The 21,619-nt window shown below is 30.7% G+C and overlaps 1 protein-coding gene across 6 annotated transcripts in view; it reads left to right on the plus strand.

Annotated features, from left to right (window-relative positions):
- Positions 1 to 21,619, plus strand: part of LOC143071692 (neuroglian-like) — a 121,830-nt gene that overhangs the window by 84,786 nt on the left and 15,425 nt on the right. For 5 of the 6 annotated variants that reach the window (XM_076246178.1, XM_076246218.1, XM_076246194.1 and 2 more), the window contains 15 exons: positions 350 to 481; positions 2,184 to 2,327; positions 3,021 to 3,199; positions 6,591 to 6,681; positions 7,260 to 7,553; positions 7,951 to 8,315; positions 8,888 to 9,116; positions 9,743 to 9,873; positions 10,162 to 10,393; positions 11,108 to 11,230; positions 12,792 to 12,815; positions 18,117 to 18,311; positions 18,725 to 18,844; positions 19,592 to 19,753; positions 20,219 to 20,341. In XM_076246178.1, the coding sequence (XP_076102293.1) occupies positions 350 to 481; positions 2,184 to 2,327; positions 3,021 to 3,199; positions 6,591 to 6,681; positions 7,260 to 7,553; positions 7,951 to 8,315; positions 8,888 to 9,116; positions 9,743 to 9,873; positions 10,162 to 10,393; positions 11,108 to 11,230; positions 12,792 to 12,815; positions 18,117 to 18,311; positions 18,725 to 18,844; positions 19,592 to 19,753; positions 20,219 to 20,341 (2,544 nt within the window). The remainder of the gene's footprint in view (positions 1 to 349; positions 482 to 2,183; positions 2,328 to 3,020; positions 3,200 to 6,590; positions 6,682 to 7,259; positions 7,554 to 7,950; positions 8,316 to 8,887; positions 9,117 to 9,742; positions 9,874 to 10,161; positions 10,394 to 11,107; positions 11,231 to 12,791; positions 12,816 to 18,116; positions 18,312 to 18,724; positions 18,845 to 19,591; positions 19,754 to 20,218; positions 20,342 to 21,619) is intronic. The other variant, XM_076246212.1, reaches the window with a different exon arrangement.

Here is a 21,619-nt window from a genome sequence, read left to right on the forward strand (position 1 = left end):
CCAATGAAAAAAATTGTTACATACACATTGCATTAGAATCAATATTATTCGTTGGATACAAATTTTCTTTTGATTTCGTGTGTATAGGTGAACCATGTAATTAAATGTTTGATGAAGAGCCAATCTTCTATAGGCTTGTGTGCAGACTTTAACAAAATTGTGAATTTTTTGATTTTTTTTATATCAACAAACATGTGAGATATCCTGAATCAGCGAAAATTTGTATCCATAAAAATAAATGAACCCACACACAGTATGTCGTTTAAATTCAATCTAAAAAAAAACTTGATTGGTGAAATTATTAACATGTGACAATGTTGGACTGCTCTAATTATTTGTATGTTTACAGCCAGACCGTATTTTGTGAAGGAACCAATAGATGTAACAATAGGGGTAGAAGAGAATGCCGAATTCTTTTGTATGGTAGAAGGTATTCCAGCTCCCGATGTCAATTGGTTCATTAATGGACAACCTATCAATGGTATGATCTTAATACTAAATAACAATCACTGACACAGGGCTCACGCTACCAGGCGACTTGGGCGAAGAAGTCGCCTTCCCGACCGTCACTTCGCTTTTCCCGACCCCCAAAAGCGAAAACAAGTAGCCCTGTTCTTGACGACAGTCGCTTTCAGTCGCTTCCGTCATCAGACATTTTCAATTTTTACCAAGTTGATGAAACATCAAATTTTTATTGATAATTAAAGAAATTCAGACATAAACGATTCATTATCTTTTGAAAAGAGGTTGAAGCATTGTCTTCGCAGTGTGTAGCAGGTTATTTGATAAAAATACAACTTTTTATCACTTCGTGCATTTCCGCAAGTACCGGTGCTTGTTACTCGAAAACGTACATCAACCTCAATTTCGGCGGCAAAATAAGTTTGTTACTTCATCTAAACGTGATAAAAGTTGCCTCCAGTAAATTTTAATCCATTTATTGCATTAAAAACGTCATATTCCTTTCCAAATAACTTGTCAAACATCGTTTATTTTTGTAAATTTTCTTGCATTCATCCGCCATTGACCGATTTCTAATCTCCGGATCTGAACCGGACCAGCTATGACCGAAATCCGTACTTTTACAATATTTACTACGGACGCACGGATGGAACAGCTGATAGAAGAATATTGATCCCAAAGGGAAAAATTACGCATTCCACACACATTAAGAGACTTTTGGTTACATCTAATTGATTGGTGTATATAATGCCTTATATTTTTTATGGATTGTTTCAAACTATTGATTAAAGTTGCTTAACTCTGAGACTATTATACTAATATCAATATATTATGGCCCAGCTTAATAACTTTTATATTTTTTTATGAGAAACACTGAATGTCATACACAAGATAATTTTTAATTAAATTGTAATTGATATATTATAATTTCTTTACATTTTTTTAAATATTTTTTATTTTTTTAGTGCTAGATATTTAGTTGGTAGTTTCTCACAAGCTTAAACAACTTTTAATTTCAAATGTTACTTTTAATTGTAATTTTTTTACTCAGATATGAATTGAACAGTATAAAAAGAACATTATTTACATATGGCCCTTTATACTATTGTAAAATCCAAACATTGTATCGCACCGCGCGAATGAGCACTTCTCTTTCAAATCTCACCACTTCTCCCTATCAGTTTCAAAAAGAGAAGACACTTCTCCCTATAATTCTGAAGTAGTGTGAGCCCTGCTGACATAAATATACATCTTATTTGAATAATGTATGTAAATGACTTAACTTTCAGAGAATAGTGTCTTTAATTTAATTCAAGTCTTTAAAATTGACAAATGATAGAAAATCTTTAGCAGTGAGCTGGAAATCTCTAAAACTTTAGCAAGATCAGTACCTTGAATGATGGGTACCTACGGGTAGATATGATATGTGTTTCAAATTTGTGCATTCATAGAGTAATACATTTTCATAGTTTAGAATTTGTGTGACTTCTTTTGACATTTTTCATTATTTTGGATGTATCAGATATCTGAATGGGAGTTCTTATTATTACGATACACACCAAATTGAATTATCCTCTATAATATAAATCTCACAATAATTTCGGAAATTTATCGTAATTGATGTTAAGGATATACATGGGCAAGATATAAATGCATTGTAAGAAGGCACACATTAATGTTTTATCATGAATTGCTTAAAATAATCCATTTTATATATACAGATGCACCCCCAAACCCCAGACGAACCATTCAGAAAGACCGTCTAGTATTCAAGAACGTAACTGATGGAGATTCACAAGTTATCCAGTGTAAAGCAGCCAACAAACATGGATCTTTGATGGCAGATGTCTATCTTAATGTGTTAGGTAAGTTCAACTTAATTGTCTCTACCAAATGGATCATACTTTAAAGATCTATTAGTACTGTAAAAGATAATTTATTTCATAGGTACCAAGTTTTGTGGATTAAGGAAAAATCATTCTCATTGATCCTTGATTGTAGTTTGACAACTATAGGTATGTAGTAAATTGTGTTTTGTTAAACACTGAAATTTGAAGTTATCTGTAGTTAAATCATCCATAAAAATTCATTACCACAAATTATGATGAATCAAGAGTTATTTTAACACATGTTCCTTAAATAAATAAAAAAATGCTTTTGTCATAAAAGAATTTCATAATGTGTAAACACTTCCAAGGCACATTATTATGGATGAAATCAAATAATTTCACATGAGGATGAATTTGACTTGTTTTGCATGATTCAGTATGGTATTATTAGTGAAAAAGTGGATTCTAGAAATAAATGCTTGGTTAGTTTCAATATGTCACAATTTGTTTACCTTAATCATCCATTATGTCAAAGGGAGATTACTTTTGATTGAATAAGTTACCACACAATGAGGTATTGTTTTACTTGTAAGGTTTTTGAAGTGTAAACAGATATTTGACCAAGAAAATTGATTAATTGCTGGTAATATAATAAATATTGCTTATACGTTTACTCCTGTTTATAAAAATTAATTGTACGTTTAATAATCATTATAAAATTTATAACAGCTTTAAAAGCATTAGTTACTGATGGTCCTGGAAAAGTGAAAGTTGCTGAAGGAAATTCTGTGACACTGAAATGTGAACATAATGGTAAACCTGATCCAGCACTGAAATGGATGAAAAACAATGTACAGCCTCTAAACACAGATAGATATGAATTTACTCACAATACTGTGTTAATAAAGGTAAGCCTCTCAACACAGATAGATATCAATTTACTCACAATACTGTTTTAATAAAGGTAAGCCTCTAAACACAGATAGATATGAATTTACTCACAATACTGTATTAATAAAGGTAAGCCTCTAAACACAGATAGATATGAATTTACTCACAATACTGTTTTAATAAAGGTAAGCCTCTAAACACAGATAGATATCAATTTACTCACAATACTGTATTAATACAGGTAAGCCCCTAAACACAGATAGATATGAATTTACTCACAATACTGTTTTAATAAAGGTAAGCCTATCAACACAGATAGATATGAATTTACTCACAATACTGTGTTAATAAAGGTAAGCCTCTAAATACAGATAGATATGAATTTACTCACAATACTGTATTAATACAGGTAAGCCCCTAAACACAGATAGATATGAATTTACTCACAATACTGTATTGATAAAGGTAAGCCTCTCAACACAGATAGATATGAATTTACTCACAATACTGTCTAAATAAAGGTATGCCTCTTAACACAGATAGATATGAATTTACTCACAATACTGTATTAATACAGGTAAGCCCCTAAATACAGATAGATATGAATTTACTCACAATACTGTGTTAATAAAGGTAAGCCTCTCAACACAGATAGATATGAATTTACTCACAATACTGTCTTACTAAAGGTAAGCCTATCAACACAGATAGATATGAATTTACTCACAATACTGTGTTAATAAAGGTAAGCCTCTCAACACAGATAGATATGAATTTACTCACAATACTGTGTTAATAAAGGTAAGCCTCTTAATACAGATAGATATGAATTTACTAACAATACTGTTTTAATAAAGGTAAGCCTCTCAACACAGATAGATATGAATTTACTCACAATACTGTCTTACTAAAGGTAAGCCTCTCAACACAGATAGATATGAATTTACTCACAATACTGTATTAATAAAGGTAAGTCTCTAAACACAGATAGATATGAATTTACTCACAATACTGTGTTAATAAAGGTAAGCCTCTAAACACAGATAGATATGAATTTACTCACAATACTGTTTTAATAAAGGTAAGCCTCTAAATACAGTTAGATATGAATTTACTCACAATACTGTTTTAATAAAGGTAAGCCTCTAAACACAGATAGATATGAATTTACTCACAATACTGCTTTAATAAAGGTAAGCCTCTAAACACAGATAGATATGAATTTACTCACAATACTGCTTTAATAAAGGTAAGCCTATCAACACAGATAGATATGAATTTACTCACAATACTGTGTTAATAAAGGTAAGCCTCTCAGCACAGATAGATATGAATTTACTCACAATACTGTTTTAATAAAGGTAAGCCTCTAAATACAGATAGATATGAATTTACTCACAATACTGTTTTAATAAAGGTAAGTCTCTAAATACAGATAGATATGAATTTACTCACAATACTGTTTTAATAAAGGTAAGCCTCTAAATACAGATAGATATGAATTTACTCACAATACTGTTTTAATAAAGGTAAGCCTCTAAATACAGATAGATATGAATTTACTCACAATACTGTATTAATACAGGTAAGCCCCTAAACACAGATAGATATGAATTTACTCACAATACTGTATTGATAAAGGTAAGCCTCTCAACACAGATAGATATGAATTTACTCACATACTGTCTAAATAAAGGTAAGCCTATCAACACAGATAGATATGAATTTACTCACAATACTGTGTTAATAAAGGTAAGCCTCTTAAATACAGATAGATATGAATTTACTCACAATACTGTGTTAATAAAGGTAAGCCTCTCAACACAGATAGATATGAATTTACTCACAATACTGTGTTAATAAAGGTAAGCCTCTTAACACAGATAGATATGAATTTACTCACAATACTGTATTAATAAAGGTAAGCCTCTCAGCACAGATAGATATGAATTTACTCACAATACTGTTTTAATAAAGGTAAGCCTCTTAACACAGATAGATATGAATTTACCCACAATACTGTTTTAATAAAGGTAAGCCTCTTAACACAGATAGATATGAATTTACCCACAATACTGTTTTAATAAAGGTAAGCCTCTAAACACAGATAGATATGAATTTACCCACAATACTGTTTTAATAAAGGTAAGCCTCTTAACACAGATAGATATGAATTTACTCACAATACTGTGTTAATAAAGGTAAGCCTCTAAACACAGATAGATATGAATTTACCCACAATACTGTTTTAATAAAGGTAAGCCTCTTAACACAGATAGATATGAATTTACTCACAATACTGTGTTAATAAAGGTAAGCCTCTTAACACAGATAGATATGAATTTACCCACAATACTGTTTTAATAAAGGTAAGCCTCTAAACACAGATAGATATGAATTTACTCACAATACTGTATTAATAAAGGTAAGCCTCTCAGCACAGATAGATATGAATTTACTCACAATACTGTTTTAATAAAGGTAAGCCTCTAAATACAGATAGATATGAATTTACTCACAATACTGTTTTAATAAAGGTAAGTCTCTAAATACAGATAGATATGAATTTACTCACAATACTGTTTTAATAAAGGTAAGTCTCTAAATACAGATAGATATGAATTTACTCACAATACTGTATTAATAAAGGTAAGCCTCTCAGCACAGATAGATATGAATTTACTCACAATACTGTTTTAATAAAGGTAAGCCTCTAAACACAGATAGATATGAATTTACTCACAATACTTTCTTAATAAAGGTAAGCCTCTCAACACAGATAGATATGAATTTACTCACAATACTTTCTTAATAAAGGTAATCCTCTAAACAAAGATAGATATGAATTTACTCACAATACTGTATTAATAAAGGTAAGCCTCTTAACACAGATAGATATGAATTTACTCACAATACTGTATTAATAAAGGTAAGCCTCTCAACACAGATAGATATGAATTTACTCACAATACTGTTTTAATAAAGGTAAGTCTCTGAACACAGATAGATATGAATTTACTCACAATACTGTATTAATAAAGGTAAATTTATGTCCAATATTCAAATACATTATAACATGGAATAATCACTTCTAATGATTGGATGACCTCCACTGTCAGTTCTTTCACATATTTATTCTTTGGTAAAATTGGTTTTCCTTGTCTTGATGAAAAAAAACCCACATTAGTTGTGATTTGAATAAGTGTCATCATGTATGCTTGTGATCAAAAGTTTAGAAGGCCAAAGATATCTAACCTTTGAAAGCACAAAAAGAATAAGGACCTGCAGAAAAGCCAAAATTAACTATGGTCAACTTTGAACATTGATTTTAAAACAATTACACAAATGTATGAACTAGAAACTGGAAACAATGACAAAAATATATTATTTAAATTGTACTTTTTACAGGATGTTCTGAAGAAAGATAATGGTAAATACACTTGTATATCCTCCAATAGATTTGGTAGTGACAACAAAACAGGGGAACTTATAGTTAGAAGTAAGTACTATCTGTATTAAAGTAACTTAGTTTTAAGATCTTATGACTATAAGTTCTGCATCAGATGTATAAATACTAAGACATATCTAATTCGAATTGGTATTTTAAATTGGATGCCTCATTGACATTATATATGAATCTTTCAACAAAGCAATACATAAATTAACAAAAAATTGAGAAAGGAAATGGGGAATGTGACAACCCAACCAAAGAGAAAACTGCTGAAGGCCACCAATGGGTCTTCAACACACAATAAAATCCCACACCTGGTGGCAGGCTTCAGCTGGCCCTGTTACATGTTTTAATATAATAGTGATGTTTCAATTCATTTATTGAATATATTAAGTTTTAATCATTTTACGTAATGACTTGGTTACATTAAATGATAACATGAATCTCAATAAATACTGGACAGTACATCTGTTCTCATCAACCACAAACACCAAACTCTCTAAGAAAATCAGGTATACAAATATAGAGTATCAACAATCAACAAATAACAAGTCATAATATAAATTCCAATATAACACTGATATTTCCTTAAAAACATTTTACATAGACTTACTACGTCATTTCAGAAAAAACTAAAGTGACTCTGAGACCAGTGGAAAGGAGTCTGGCATATGGAGAAGGTGCAATATTTAATTGTCTGGCTACCAGTGACCCTTCTGAACAGCAATTCTTAGAAAAATTATGGTTCAAAAATGGAGTGCGTATTAATAACAACGATGATGATGGCAACATACAAATCCTGGAGAATGGAGATACTCTGTCAATCGTGAAAACTAGTAGTAAAGATTCTGCTAATTATTCATGTGTAGCTGATAACAAAGTAGACTCAGACACCGGTGAAAGTCAGCTCAAGGTCAAAGGTAAGTTTTCTTCCTGTAAGTGCTAGATTACAAAGTTTTATTTGGTAGGGTGACAGGGGGCACTGAAATTAATTCTTAGAATTAGAATTAAATATTTTCATCATAGTGAAAACTAGTAGTAAAGATTCGGCTAATTAATGTTTCTAAAAATTATAGCATCACATTCATAACATAATCTATAAGAAAATCACTTAAGATAGCATCACATTTAAGATTATAGCATTACATTACCATGATGCTAAAAGGCCCTGGGGAGAACACTGATGTGACTTGACCTAGTTGAAGAAGTTCAAAGCTATTTAAAAAAGACTTATTGGTGTGCTGGAAAACAGAAATGTTTTACATAGATAATTTCAACCAAAGATATGCTTGTTTTAATCCATTTAATTGTTTACAGCACCACCAGATCCACCAAGAGACTTGACCATCAAAACCTGTGGTAATCTAAAGGTGACATTATTTTGGAGACCTGGATTTGACAACTATATGCCAATTTCAAATTATGTCATTTATTCCAAAACTAATTATGACAATGCTTATAAAAAGATAAACGAAACAATAGGTACTGTGAGTGAATATGAACAGAGACTGTCTGCCTATGCTAACTACACATTCCAAATCAAGGCAAGAAACCAGCTAGGAGAAAGTGTTTTTTCTAACATCACACCCATATGTTCTACAAAAGCAGCTATTCCTGAACAACATCCAACTAATGTCAGGATTGTAGAAAACATGACAGGAAAACTAGTCATTGAATGGGATGTAAGTATACTACAGTACAGTCAGTAAGATAAAAAAACAAAAACAATGTTATTTATGGGGTACCTATGCAATTTAAGTGAATCACAATTTTAATGTTTATCAAATCTTCTTTAGGCTTGTAGGCAGACTTCTGAAAAAAACACACAATCAAAGAGCCACAAAAATAGACTTTTTCCTCAATTATCAAAAAATTGAAAACCATGAAAATGAATACATTCACAGTATTGAAAACTTTATTGTTCACCCTTGCAATGTGTCAAGGGGTATATTCCTCAAATAGATTACATACTACTATGAAAAACAACAGTTATTACACAAATAGTTTTTACAAAATACAAAAGAATAATAGATATGGCATGATTGATGATAAGACAATTGTACACCAGAGATCAAGGGACAAGATGTAAACAACTACAGTTCAATGTACCATCTTCGACAATGAGCAAACCCCAAACCGTATAGTAAGCTATAAAATGCCCCTGAATAACAAAATGTAAAGCAGTTCAAAAGAGAAAACTTACAGATTAAATTAAACTGTCTGAATTTAAAAAAAAATGTTTCTTTAAATATAGCCGGTTGAACCTATTAACCAAAATGGACCAGATTTCAAGTATGTGATAATAACACAAGATAAAGCTGGCAATAAAAAATCATATGAGGTAACAGACTGGAAGACTACCAGGAAGGAAATTGATGTAAATAATATATATAAAGAATATAAAGTACAAGTGAAAGCAGTGAACAGTAAAGGAGAAGCAGCAATACCACCTTTGGTATACACAGGACATTCTGGAATGGGAGGTAAAATTCTTCATAAGGTCAAGGTTTTACAGTACTTTATAACTCAAACACACCTTTGGTATACACAGGACATTCTGGAATGGGAGGTAAGATTCTTCATAAGGTCAAGGTTTTACAGTACTTTATAACTCAAACACACCTTTGGTATACACAGGACATTCTGGAATGGGAGGTAAGATTCTTCATAAGGTCAAGGTTTTACAGTACTTTATAACTGAAACACACCTTTGGTATACACAGGACATTCTGGAATGGGAGGTAAAATTCTTCACACCAATCCGTAATTGAGGTTAAGCTTTTACAGTACTTTTATAACACTAACACTAACACACACAATTCATACAGGTCAGTTTTGAATGAATACAAAAAGAGAATAAATTATGAATTGTATATTCTTCTTCTTCTTCTAATATAAAACTATTTCTTAGTCATGCATGTAAAACTTTAGACTCTTCTTTCCAAAAAATATTGTTATTTGTATACATAAAAACATGGAAATTCCTTAGACATGGAGGTTAAACTTCATACTTATTTTTTTTTTTTGATAATTACTAGTTTTATATCATATAAAACTAGTAATTCCTTAGTCATGCATGATATGATTATTTCTGTTTTGACCATTGCAGTACCTACTGTAGTACCAGGAAACTTTGAAGTTGATCCAGACGCACCATATACACATGAAACAATAGGTCTTCGATGGGATGCTGTTGACATGTCAGAGGAAACAATGCAAGGAAAGTTTGATGGATACAAGGTACAGTAAAAATAATTGCTACATTTAAATTTCCATAACCAATTTTTGATGAATGATAGAATGGAAGTTTTATTTCTATTGAATTTGGTTGGCATCACTTCTACCTTTCTAGAGTTGAGCCCTTTACAAACGGAAAAAGATGCTGTATAAACTTTTAGAGATAAAAGTTGACAAATTTTATTGAACATTCAGTCAAGTAAAAATCTCCTATTACTTTGATGAACGAGTTGTACATAATATCACTTGTTAACTGTATATTTCTAATAGTATTCTTGAAATATTTTTCAGATACGATACTGGCATATGGACCAACCTGATAAGGTCAAAGAGATTCAGGTAGAGGTTCCTGGTACTAATAAAAAGGGGAGGAGAAAGAGGAGGCAAGCTACAGCAGAAAGTAAAATTAGGAGAACAGTTCGTCTTCCACCAAATGCAGATCTACAGTTAGATGTTGTTGCTAGAAATACATACCTTGATTCTAATGGAAGTAATAAGATCAATATAACAACTCCAGAGGGAGGTGAGTAGAATGCTTTTACCTTGATTCTAATGGTAGTAATAAGATCAATATAACAACTCCAGAGGGAGGTGAGTAGAATGCTTTTACCTTGATTCTAATGGAAGTAATAAGATCAATATAACAACTCCAGAGGGAGGTAGGTACAATGCCTTTACCTTGATTCTAATGGAAGTAATAAGATCAATATAACAACTCCTGAGGGAGGTAGGTAGAATGCTTTTATGATATCGGGAAGATAACTGGAGTTGTCTCCCATAACACCAGTCATTTCTTGTTAACAGTTTTCTCTGGTAAAGAAAATATAATAGGCAGATCTAATTAAGATAATGGGTAAAATATAGTTAAAATCATTTCATATCAGAAAGTTTGCTTTCTATAAGTTCTTTAAAAACTGAAAAGATCAGATAAAGATATGTTGATTATTCCTAGCATTCATAACATGATACTTTCATAAAATGATGAATTCTTCCCCTTTGAATTTTTAATAAGAGAGAGAAATATAGGACATTCTATGACACAGCAAGGAGTTGATGAGAAGCCTACAATTTATTATGTTGATTTCTTATAAAAATAACACAGATTTTCCAAAACAATTGCCTTTCATTGTTATATTTTCGTTTTAAGGTATGATTTAATTGATCATTAAGAACAAATTAAAACCTCAGTGCAAGCATTCAATGAATATCAAACAATGAATTGTATTTGTAATTGCAGTACCTGGGCCTGTGCAAAGTTTAGAATCTATGTACAGAAGTGGTCATTTTGTTAAAATTAAATGGGAGAAACCAAAGGAAGAAAATGGAAAAATAGTTGGATATGATATAGAATATGAAGAAAGTAAGTATTGAACATCAGGAAGATATTTTAATTGTATCTGCACATGTATCTTTATCTTTATCTTTATCTTAATTTAGCTTTAGATAAAACTTAATTTTTGATTGTTTAGGATGGCTAGTGATATTTGGAAAATTTTACTATGCTTAAGCTATGGGTCTGTTCAGTTTTTATTACATTGGTTTTTTTTCAGTTAGGTTTCTTATTCACTGAAATTTACTTAATAATGTTTTTTTTATAATTTGATTTACTCAAATCTGTAAAATAAAAACTTTTATTTTAAGAAGTTATAAATCTGGGCATGACAGATCAGTGGTTTAGTAATTTTGTATAGTTTCAAAGAAATCATTCATTTCTTTTAAGAGAATAATATAAAAAAAAAACAATTGTTAATTTAAATTATGAATAAATTACTTTTCAAAATATCTGAAAGAAACTTTTTTTTTATAGAAAATGATTTAATTGTTATATTTTTTGTTAATTGTTAAAATATGTTTTTTAATGTTTAATAAACATTTTTAGCCCAAAATTTCACATATTGCACAACTCATTATTGTAAGCAGCCTGCATGATATTGTTTGTATACTTTGTTCAGCAGCTACAGGTTTTTTATTATGCCCCACCTACGATAGAAGAGGAGCATTATGTTTTCTGGTCTGCACCCATTCGTTCGTCTGTTTGTTTGTCCGTCCATCTGTCCCGCTTCAGGTTAAAGTTTTTGGTCAAGGTAGTTTTTGATGAAGTTGAAGTCCAATGAACTTGAAACTTAGTACACATGTTCCCTATGATATGATCTTTCTAATTTTAATAAAATTAGATTTTTAACCCCATATTCACAGTCCACTGAACATAGAAAATGATGGTGCAATTGGGGCATCCATGTACTAGGCCTAAAATAAAATATTGTTTGTTTGCCCAATCCTGACCGACCCTGCAAAAACTGTGCTACTCATAAAATTTTATTGTCAAAATTAAGTCAAATATTATTTTATTAATTTTCGATTTTCAGGCTTGCCAGATTGTCTGATATTGTCAAGCTTTTTGGATAAAAAAATAAAAATAAAATTATTTCCCTACCTACCTACCCACACCTGACTTGGTAGGGTGGGGATTGGGGAAAAAAAACAATATATCAATTTAGGCCCTATGGACACATTCTTGTTGTGTTGAGAATAGGGTTTTGAAAAATATAAGTATTGTAAGGGAGATAATTATGTTTAATATTTTATTATTCCTTCAGCCAAGGGCTTACAATATGGTATTGGTATTTATCATTGTTGAAGGTCATATGATGCCCTGTAGATATTTACTATTTTGTCTTTCTGAATCCTGTGGACATTTTTGTACTGTTGTCCATCTGTACATCTGTCCACATTTGATACTATAACTTAAAGCTTTGAATATTTGAATCAGTGGAAAGTGCTCTTTACTGTGAGGGGGGATTAAGTAGTATTTTGTAGCAAGGTATTAGCTACAGGATTGTGGCCTCTTATTTATTTTATTTTGCCTACACTGTACCACATGATATAATGGGATAATTGTTATAAAAAAAAACTTATTTCAGTAACAGGATTATTTGCATCTAGTGGTAAACATCTTATTCTATTTGCTTGTTAAAAAATTGGACAGATTTAGAAATTTCTTGTTTACATATAAGTTGCTCATCCTGGTCAACGGCATTTTAACTTATCTTCAAAAATTATTCTCTCTTCAAAAAAAATATTTCTAAATCTGTCCCTTTTAGAACTTTAAGAATACTCTTCAGTGAAACTTCAGTAGCAATGTAAAACAATTTAAAGCTCAAAGACTATAATGTAGAGTTTCTCTGCATATGCTTTATCCATGTTTATTGATTTGAATTTTACAGTTGACTTTTAAATTTAATTTTTCAAACATGGATAGACTATGACTTAATAGAAGTTTCAAAGACTTTATTGTTCAGTTTAATTCTGGAATTTAATATAAAAATCACAACTGCCAAAACCAGAAGTGGTGTTCTACCCTATATACCACTTTGCCTCATATTCTTATTAAGAAAAAATTCACATCCCTAATTAACTGGGCATTTAAAAAATCGGAATGCGAGTACATATGTTCAAACTCTTTTAGATCATTTTTTAGTAGCAATAAACAAAAGAACTATGTCAATTGGACATGCTTTGATACTATTTATGCACTTGAATTTTTACTTGATAACATTTTTGTTCGCTTTGGAGATTCCGTATATCGTCAAGTTATTGGAATTCCAATGGGGACTAACTGTGCACCACTTATTGCGGACCTGTTTTTGTATTGTTATGAGTTACAATTTATGACTAAAATTAGCAAAGACCCATCAAAACAACATTTGATACAAAAATTTAACAATACTTTTAGATATTTGGATGATATATTGGCTCTAAATAATGACGACTTCAGTATGTATACTAAAGAAATTTATCCTGTAGAACTTACTTTAAATAAAGCTAATGATAACAATGACCACTGCCCTTTCCTCGATCTTGATATCTATATCATAAACGGGAAGCTTAATACAAAAATTTATGATAAAAGAGATGATTTTTCATTTCCTATTGTTAATTATCCATTTTTAGATGGTGACGTTCCCTTGTCACCATCTTATGGTGTTTATATATCTCAACTTGTACGATTCGCTCGTGTATGTAACAATGTATTAGATTTTAGCGAGAGAAATTTATGTATTACTGAAAAATTATTACACCAGGGTTTTCGATATCACAAACTGGTCAAAACATTTACTAAATTTTATCACCGGTATAAGGAAATAATTCGTAAATATAACTCAACTTGCAGACATCTTATACGTTCAGGTATTTCACATCCAAAATTTTATGGAAATATTCTTTATAAAGTACAAAAATGTCAGTATTCTCCTCAGAAACTAACAAAACCTTTAAATAGACTTATTAAAAGGGGATATAGTTACGATACTGTTGTCAGGTCATTAAAGATTGCATATTTTGGCTTTAACATTGATTCACTGATAGGGTCTTTGCATCGGAACTAAACACATTTATTTCTAAAAAAACAGTTGTTGGCATGACACGGGTTATGTTCTTCTCATATATTTTATGATAGTATGATACTAAACCCCTAACGGGAGGGATTGTACCTGATATTCATATGATGAAGACATAATCTTTCAATCAGTTTAATTGAGGTCTGGAGCTGGCATGTCAGTTAACTGCTAGTAGTCTGTTGTTATTTATGTATTATTGTCATTTTAATTATTTTCTTTTGTTACATCTTTTGACATCAGACTCGGACTTCTCTTGAACTGAATTTTAATGTGCGTATTGTTATTGTTTTACTTTTCTACATTGGCTAGAGGTATAGGGGGAGGGTTGAGATCTCATAAACATGTTTAACCCCGCCGCAATTTTGCGCCTGTCCCAAGTCAGGAGCCTCTGGCCTTTGTTAGTCTTGTATGATTTTAAATTTTAGTTTCTTGTGTATAATTCGGAGTTTAGTATGACGTCCATTATCACTGTACTATTATGCATATTTTAGGGGCCAGCTGAAGGACACCTACGGGTGCGGGAATTCTCGCTACATTGAAGACCCATTGGTTGCCTTCGGCTGTTGTTTGCTCTATGGTCGGGTGGTTGTCGCTTTGACATATTCACCATTTCCTTTCTCAATTTTATTATTATTTTGAAATTATAAAATATACAAATTAAATGTGTATGATATATCAGTGTTAATCCATGAAATGAATGTGAGTTGGTTGGGGTCATTATTATTATTAAATTTTTTAGGACATGGAATTTTTTCCTGCTTGTTTGTTCATTTTATGTTTGCAAAATTACTTACTTGGTAAAAGTATCTTGGTTGTGGTAGAATTTGGGATGTCCCTTCCAACTTTTTCACATTCATTCTATTGGAATAACTAGTTAGCATGGGGTAATACAATGCATGAGACTTTTCAAGTTACTGAAGTTTCACTATAGAAAGCAGTGGTTGAGGAAGTTTGGAATAACAGTAGTTTCTTTACTAATAACATTATGTATTCATCTGTTTTATATTCTATTTTGTCTCAAACCACAATCATTGTTGCACATTTCTTTACAGATAATTAGCCAAGACATATATAGACAATAATAATGCATTGACTTGACATATCAATGATATAAGGATGAGGCTTAGAAACAGGGAAATGTGAGGCTGTGCTGAGTTATTTCCCCGTTTCGGGCCGAATCCTTATATCGTTGCTATGTCAAGTCAATGCACTATTATTGTCTTTATACTGCAATCTTAAAAAAAAATTTCAATTGTTGTTTATAAATGCGTTAAGGTTATTTATTTGATTTAAATATTGGGGAAAATCCCCTTTAAAAAGGCCTCATATCATGCTCGCAGAGAAATATAGAACACGATGAAATGTACATTTACCTGTTTAAATCCACACTCGATGGTGAACGAAATCGTTTGAGTATGGACTAAAAAAACAACCATAAGCATAAAACATAATGATTTATAGGTTGCAAACAAAACATATTAACAAATGAAATAATTCCATTAATTGCAAAAGAAACAACGTTGAGTTGTTCCACGCATCGTTGTATGCATTGGTTGAAGAGGTCGTATGAATAATTAAATATTATTTCAGCAACTTCTATTTAAATATTCATGAGGAAAAGTGATATCTGGTCGGTGACTGTATATGACATAGAAATATACAGTCAACGCATTTTGACTGCTCAAATAGAACGAGTGCAATATAAAAGCCTGTAGAATTAAACTTAATACATTACATGAAGCTTGCATCTGTTTAAAAAATAACATCTTGGACTTCAGAGTTGAACTGGAGTTCAGTTAGCAAATAATGCATTCAGATACTGTAAAATCAGAAACTATTGCATGTATTCATTATTGTGATTGTTGGACAATCAATACAAGTGCAAATAATGCTGTCAAAATGTGCTGGTTAGTAATTTACTACCTATTTTTCACAATAATAATTACATGGAAAAAGTATCTGAATTAACAGTTTTAACAATTACTATGCATCCCAGTATTGCAAAATTATCGAAAATAAAAGGCCATTTCATGTTGAAAAGTTACATTAGTATAAGGTATAATAATATCTTCACTTGTTTTAGGCATACCTGTCAACCTGTGACGATAAAAATGCAGGTCATGACCTGCATTGAAGAATCAAATCTCAGGTCATAACGCGTACGAACTTTTTCGAGCTGAATTTCAGTATTTATGGTACATTTTCTTATAATGCATATCAAAGATACCAAAACATCAATGCATGTTCACTTTGTTAAGTCATTTTAAATCTTATTAAATATTATTTCTTTGCACTTTTAAAGATTTTTATAAATTTGTGTGACTCCGTCTTATGTGCTTCACTTTTTGAGAAAAAATACTACAAACATCAAACACTAGACTTTAATGTTATTCTTCATTGTTTGAGACTATTTTTTTTGTATCTTAATTGTATGTTTGAGACTATTGACTATGTAGCCATTAACCATATTTACTACATTTAACAAGGAAATTAGACTATGATAAAATATAGTAATACAGATAAAAGAAGTATAAATGTAAAAAATAATTTTCAACTTTTTTTTAAAAATTGTATAAAGGTATAAAAATAATGAAAAGTTATTTTTCAATACGTATTTGAATTTTATATTTTTATGATTTAATCTTTTTCACCCATAAAACGTAAATATAAGGAATAATTTTGAATGGTGACAAATAAGGGGAAGTAACTCTAGTTCAGTTTGCAATTTATTTACGACCTAAAGCTAAGGTAATTGATGTTAATTAACAGTGTGTTTGACACCAAAGCTGTCAAGTGAAGCCATGCACTTAATGGGTCACTTAATTTGACAGTTTACATAGCTAAGTGAACTACCTGTTCATGGAAGAATTACGAATTTGCTGGTGTTTCAAAGGAATATTACTTATATGAAATCAATCTCAAGGCTAAGAAATACGGGTGAAATCGGGTCATTTTCGGAATTCCCGGGTGATTTCAATGACCCGGCGGGTGTTCCGGGTGATCCCTCAGAATTGTGAAAATCTCGGGTCACACCCGCAGAATACGGGTCAGTTGACAGGTATGGTTTTAGGCAGTTTTGGTCCTTTTGTGAAGGCATCTAAATTTTTTAATTTCTTATGCTCAGATTAAAATGACTTGATTTTCATTTTTTTAATTATTTTTTCTTATGTTTTTTAGGTATCTATCAGACTAATCAACAAAACATACATGATTTATTGATTACTACTACCTAGCTTGTGGCTGGGGGCAATTTTTGTGTGTTCATTTCATGCAAATCTTATTGAAAACACTTTGTTCAATTTGTGCTCTCATATTTTTTATCATGACAACAACATTTCTAAGCAATTTGACAACATTTTATAGAAAAGTATGATAAATGCAGGATATGAATTAATGTTAAATGGCATCTTAGTGTTAATACTATTTTTAAAATGATCTTTGTTTTGATATCGAATATTTAGTTGTTTAACTGTAGCTCTTCAGTCTGTGGCGCATTCTGACATATTTAATTAAATTTTACTGTTCATGTTAATTTGAATGGTTATTCATTGTAAGAATTCAAGCATAAAAAAAATATTAATTTAAAACGATATTTCTGAACATAGTAAAATAGTAAGCAGGAAAACCACCTTTGAAACAATATCCTATATGCTTTAACTTTAAACTTTTAGATAAAAAAACCAAAAGTAAAGTACTACATGTACACATCTCACATGGATTAAATCTTTGTTAAAACAATTTAATTAATGCTTAACCTTTATCCCTGGAAACCATGAGAATTAGTACCCCTCAAACAATAACGATTTCTCAAAATGAAACAAATTTATAATGTGATATTAAATTTTTCAGTTATAGGACTTGGTGTGGACAAAGAATCTATACCTGTACAGTCAGTACCTGAATGGGTAGCAGAAAGAAAGCAGTATGAATTTGGGGTACCAGGACTTGAGCTTAATACTAATTACAGAATAAAAGTTTGGGCCAAAACTAAAACAGGAAGAGGTGACATTGAATTTGTAGATGTCAAAACTGCTGCTGAAAATAGTTAGTATTTCCCGTATTTATATAGCAAAAAAATGATTAAAATGATTCAACTTAAATAGTATACTGAATCCTTAAAAAAAAAACCACAATACATACCCCTTAACCATGAACATTGATTAAAAAACAAGTTGATTATTTTATCTGATTCCTGTATTAGGATTAACTGAAACATACAGCTAATACCATTAAACACATTAGTTAAACCGAAAAAAATAAGAAACCTAAGAAAATGTTACTTTCTAAAGGCATCCTATAATGTATTAATAACAAGTAAAAAAATGGTGGGAAATGGATATTTATTTTTTAAAATATGATGGGAAAAGGCTGACTCAAACTTTTACCTTGTACATTGAAAATATGATCATTTGTACATTCTGCTGTAGTCTAAACACTAGTCTTTATTATTTTTTCAGTGCCTACTGTCCCTTTAATTGTGGATGCTCTCCCAGCTAAAACTTCAATCAATGTTACCTGGCAGATAAACAAAGGTGATGTAGCAGGGTACCATTACTTTGTGGAATACAGAAAATATGGTAAATATAACCGTTTGTGTCCTCCATTTTAGTTAAAACTTTGTGAAAGTTTCTGTTTAATTATCCTGGTCTCCTTTTATTGGATAATTGTAAAGGATATATGAAGAATTTCCAAATTCTTTTTCATTATCTCATACTTTCAATGTTTCAAAGAGAATATAAGGTATACAAAATTTAAGTCAAAATCATGTGATATAGAGAAAAAAACCCAGCAACTGTCCACTCTCTTTATACCCCCATTCTAGGAGTGAGGGCTACACTGATTTCATTTTGTCCCTTAGTGTATTTCGACAATCAAATATTCTGTCATATTTTTCTCTGGTACTACAACCAGGTAAATAGAATGACTTCATATTTGTCAAAATCTTGAGTGATTAGTTGTAAAAACTTTATTTCAATGTATTGAATTTACTTGAAGTTTTTCATCACTTTTATGAATAAGCTTGTGTCTTGTATCAAGTTTGCTGAATTTAACTGTAAACAAACTTTCAAATTGAATTTTAAAATGAATTTTAGTGAAATATATGGAAGGCATCATTCAAATGAGATATGACAGGAAAGCAATATGTGAAATGACATTTCCAAAATGCCTTTTAATAGTCAGTTAGAAGGAAGATTTTCTTCATATGAAGTAACAATGTTTATAAAATAGCTTGTCACCGTTGTAGATTTGAAAAACTATTTTAGGTAAGAAAAATTATATTATGTCTCAAGTAGCCAATGATATGATTTTGTTTTATTTTTCAGGAGAACACAAATTTCAATCAGGACCACCTGAAAAGAGAAATACTTGGTCTGTCATAAATAATTTGACTTCTGGTAGTTCTTACGAAGTTAAAGTGGTTGCTGAAAGTGGGAAATTTAAAGCTCGTAGTGAAATTAGACTTGTAACAACAGCAAAAACTGATGGTAAATGATATTTACTTTCTCTATCATGATGGGATGAAAACTGTTGCTCTGTTGTTTTTGTTATTGTATAGATTTGTAGATTTTCTTGAGAGGATTATTTTTGGCTTACTTCTAGATTAAGATAATATTGTAAAAATATTTCTTGATATAGATTTGATAATATAGTGAGATCAGAATCGTGAAAAAGAAAAACATGAAAATGAACTTTGCAAGTAGATTTGGTGTTGGAAACGTTTCAACATTTTTGGTTCTCAATGCTCTTCCACTTCATACTTTATTTGGCCTTTTTAACTATATTTTATTCAAACAACACTGATGAGTCTTTTGTAGATTGAACATGCATCTAGAACAAATACAAAATTTCAATCCTGGTATCTATGATTAGTTTTTTACAGTAAATTATCTTTGATAAAAACTAAACATGCTATTGATGCCCTGCTTTATTAAAATGTCTTTTATTTCCAGAGGTAGCATCTGCTGTGTATAATGCAGAATGGTTCATCATCATGATGGTCGTCTTAGCTTTACTTATACTAATATTATTTATAGTGTGCCTTGTAAAACGCAGCAGAGGTGATAAATACCATGGTAAGTCAAGAGTTTTACTTATATCAATTGTAGTTTGCATGGTAAAAGGCATTATGACATATAACTACCATGGACAGCTTTTACTGTTACATCTGTAAAAACAAACATAATTTTATATTTGTCAGGCATTTGGTCAGCCACTTTTTACCAATATAAAGATATGCCTGTCTGAATGAAAAAAGTTATTAACATTAGAGGATGTGATAGATTCCAAGACCAATGTAAAAATATACAATTTATATTATGATCAGCTACTGTGGATTCATCTATTTTCGTGGGTATCAATTTTCGTGGATTGATGAAATCTTGCATTTTTGTGGATATTTGATTTGGTGGTTCTGTCAAAGTCTGTATACAACCCAAGAGCAAATTTGTGGTTTCGTTGAACATTTAAATTTGGTTCACCTGTACCAACGAAATTCAAGAAAATTGGTATCCCATGAATAATAAGGATTCTATTGTATTCTGGACTTACTGGAATTAGTTTACCCTTGCTTTCTAAAACCTCTTATTTTGTTTTTTCATCTGAATGATTTTGTGGGTAAACTATGTGATGACATGGTCTTTGTCATATTTACACATTATCTGACCAGTACACATTTGTATCCCCTCATTAAAGAAGAAGGTTTAAAAGGGTTAAAATTGGCTCTACATTTTTGATGGGTTTTTTTTAAATCCAAAATATTACAAATTCCACATAGAAAAACTTGTGATTAAACTATCAAGACAAAATACATGTATATCTTTTTGGCACCTTCTTATAAAATTTATGAAGCTATGACCCCTTAGAGAAACATAATTTGTATATTTAGGTCAATTTTGGTAAAAAAAATCCATAATTTTAATTGTTATTGGCATAATTAACTTTTGTCCCCATCAACGATCCAAATCTTTTTTATATTGATGATTTCTGTATCAAAATTAGATTCTTTTTGTTTCATCACATTTTTGATTGTAGGTGGCGGCCAATGTGTTTCTAAAGAGTTTAGGTCTAAAAATTGCACAAAATCGTAATATTTTGACTAAATGTCAAAATCTGGCTTAATTTGGATGATATTATGTACTTTTTTTAAAAGAACTGATTTATTAGCATTAAGACTTGGACCCACTTTACAAACCAAATTGTGACCTTTTTTGGTGTTCTATGATAAACTTAGTACACATGTTCAATATGATATGATCTTTCTAATTTTAATGCCAAATTAGAGTTTTTACCCCAATTTCACGGTCCACTGAACATAGAAAATGATAGTGCAAGTGAGGCATCTGTGTACTAGG

Source organism: Mytilus galloprovincialis, chromosome 1 (genome assembly GCF_965363235.1).
Source record: "Mytilus galloprovincialis chromosome 1, xbMytGall1.hap1.1, whole genome shotgun sequence".
Taxonomy (NCBI): Eukaryota; Metazoa; Mollusca; class Bivalvia; order Mytilida; family Mytilidae; genus Mytilus; species Mytilus galloprovincialis.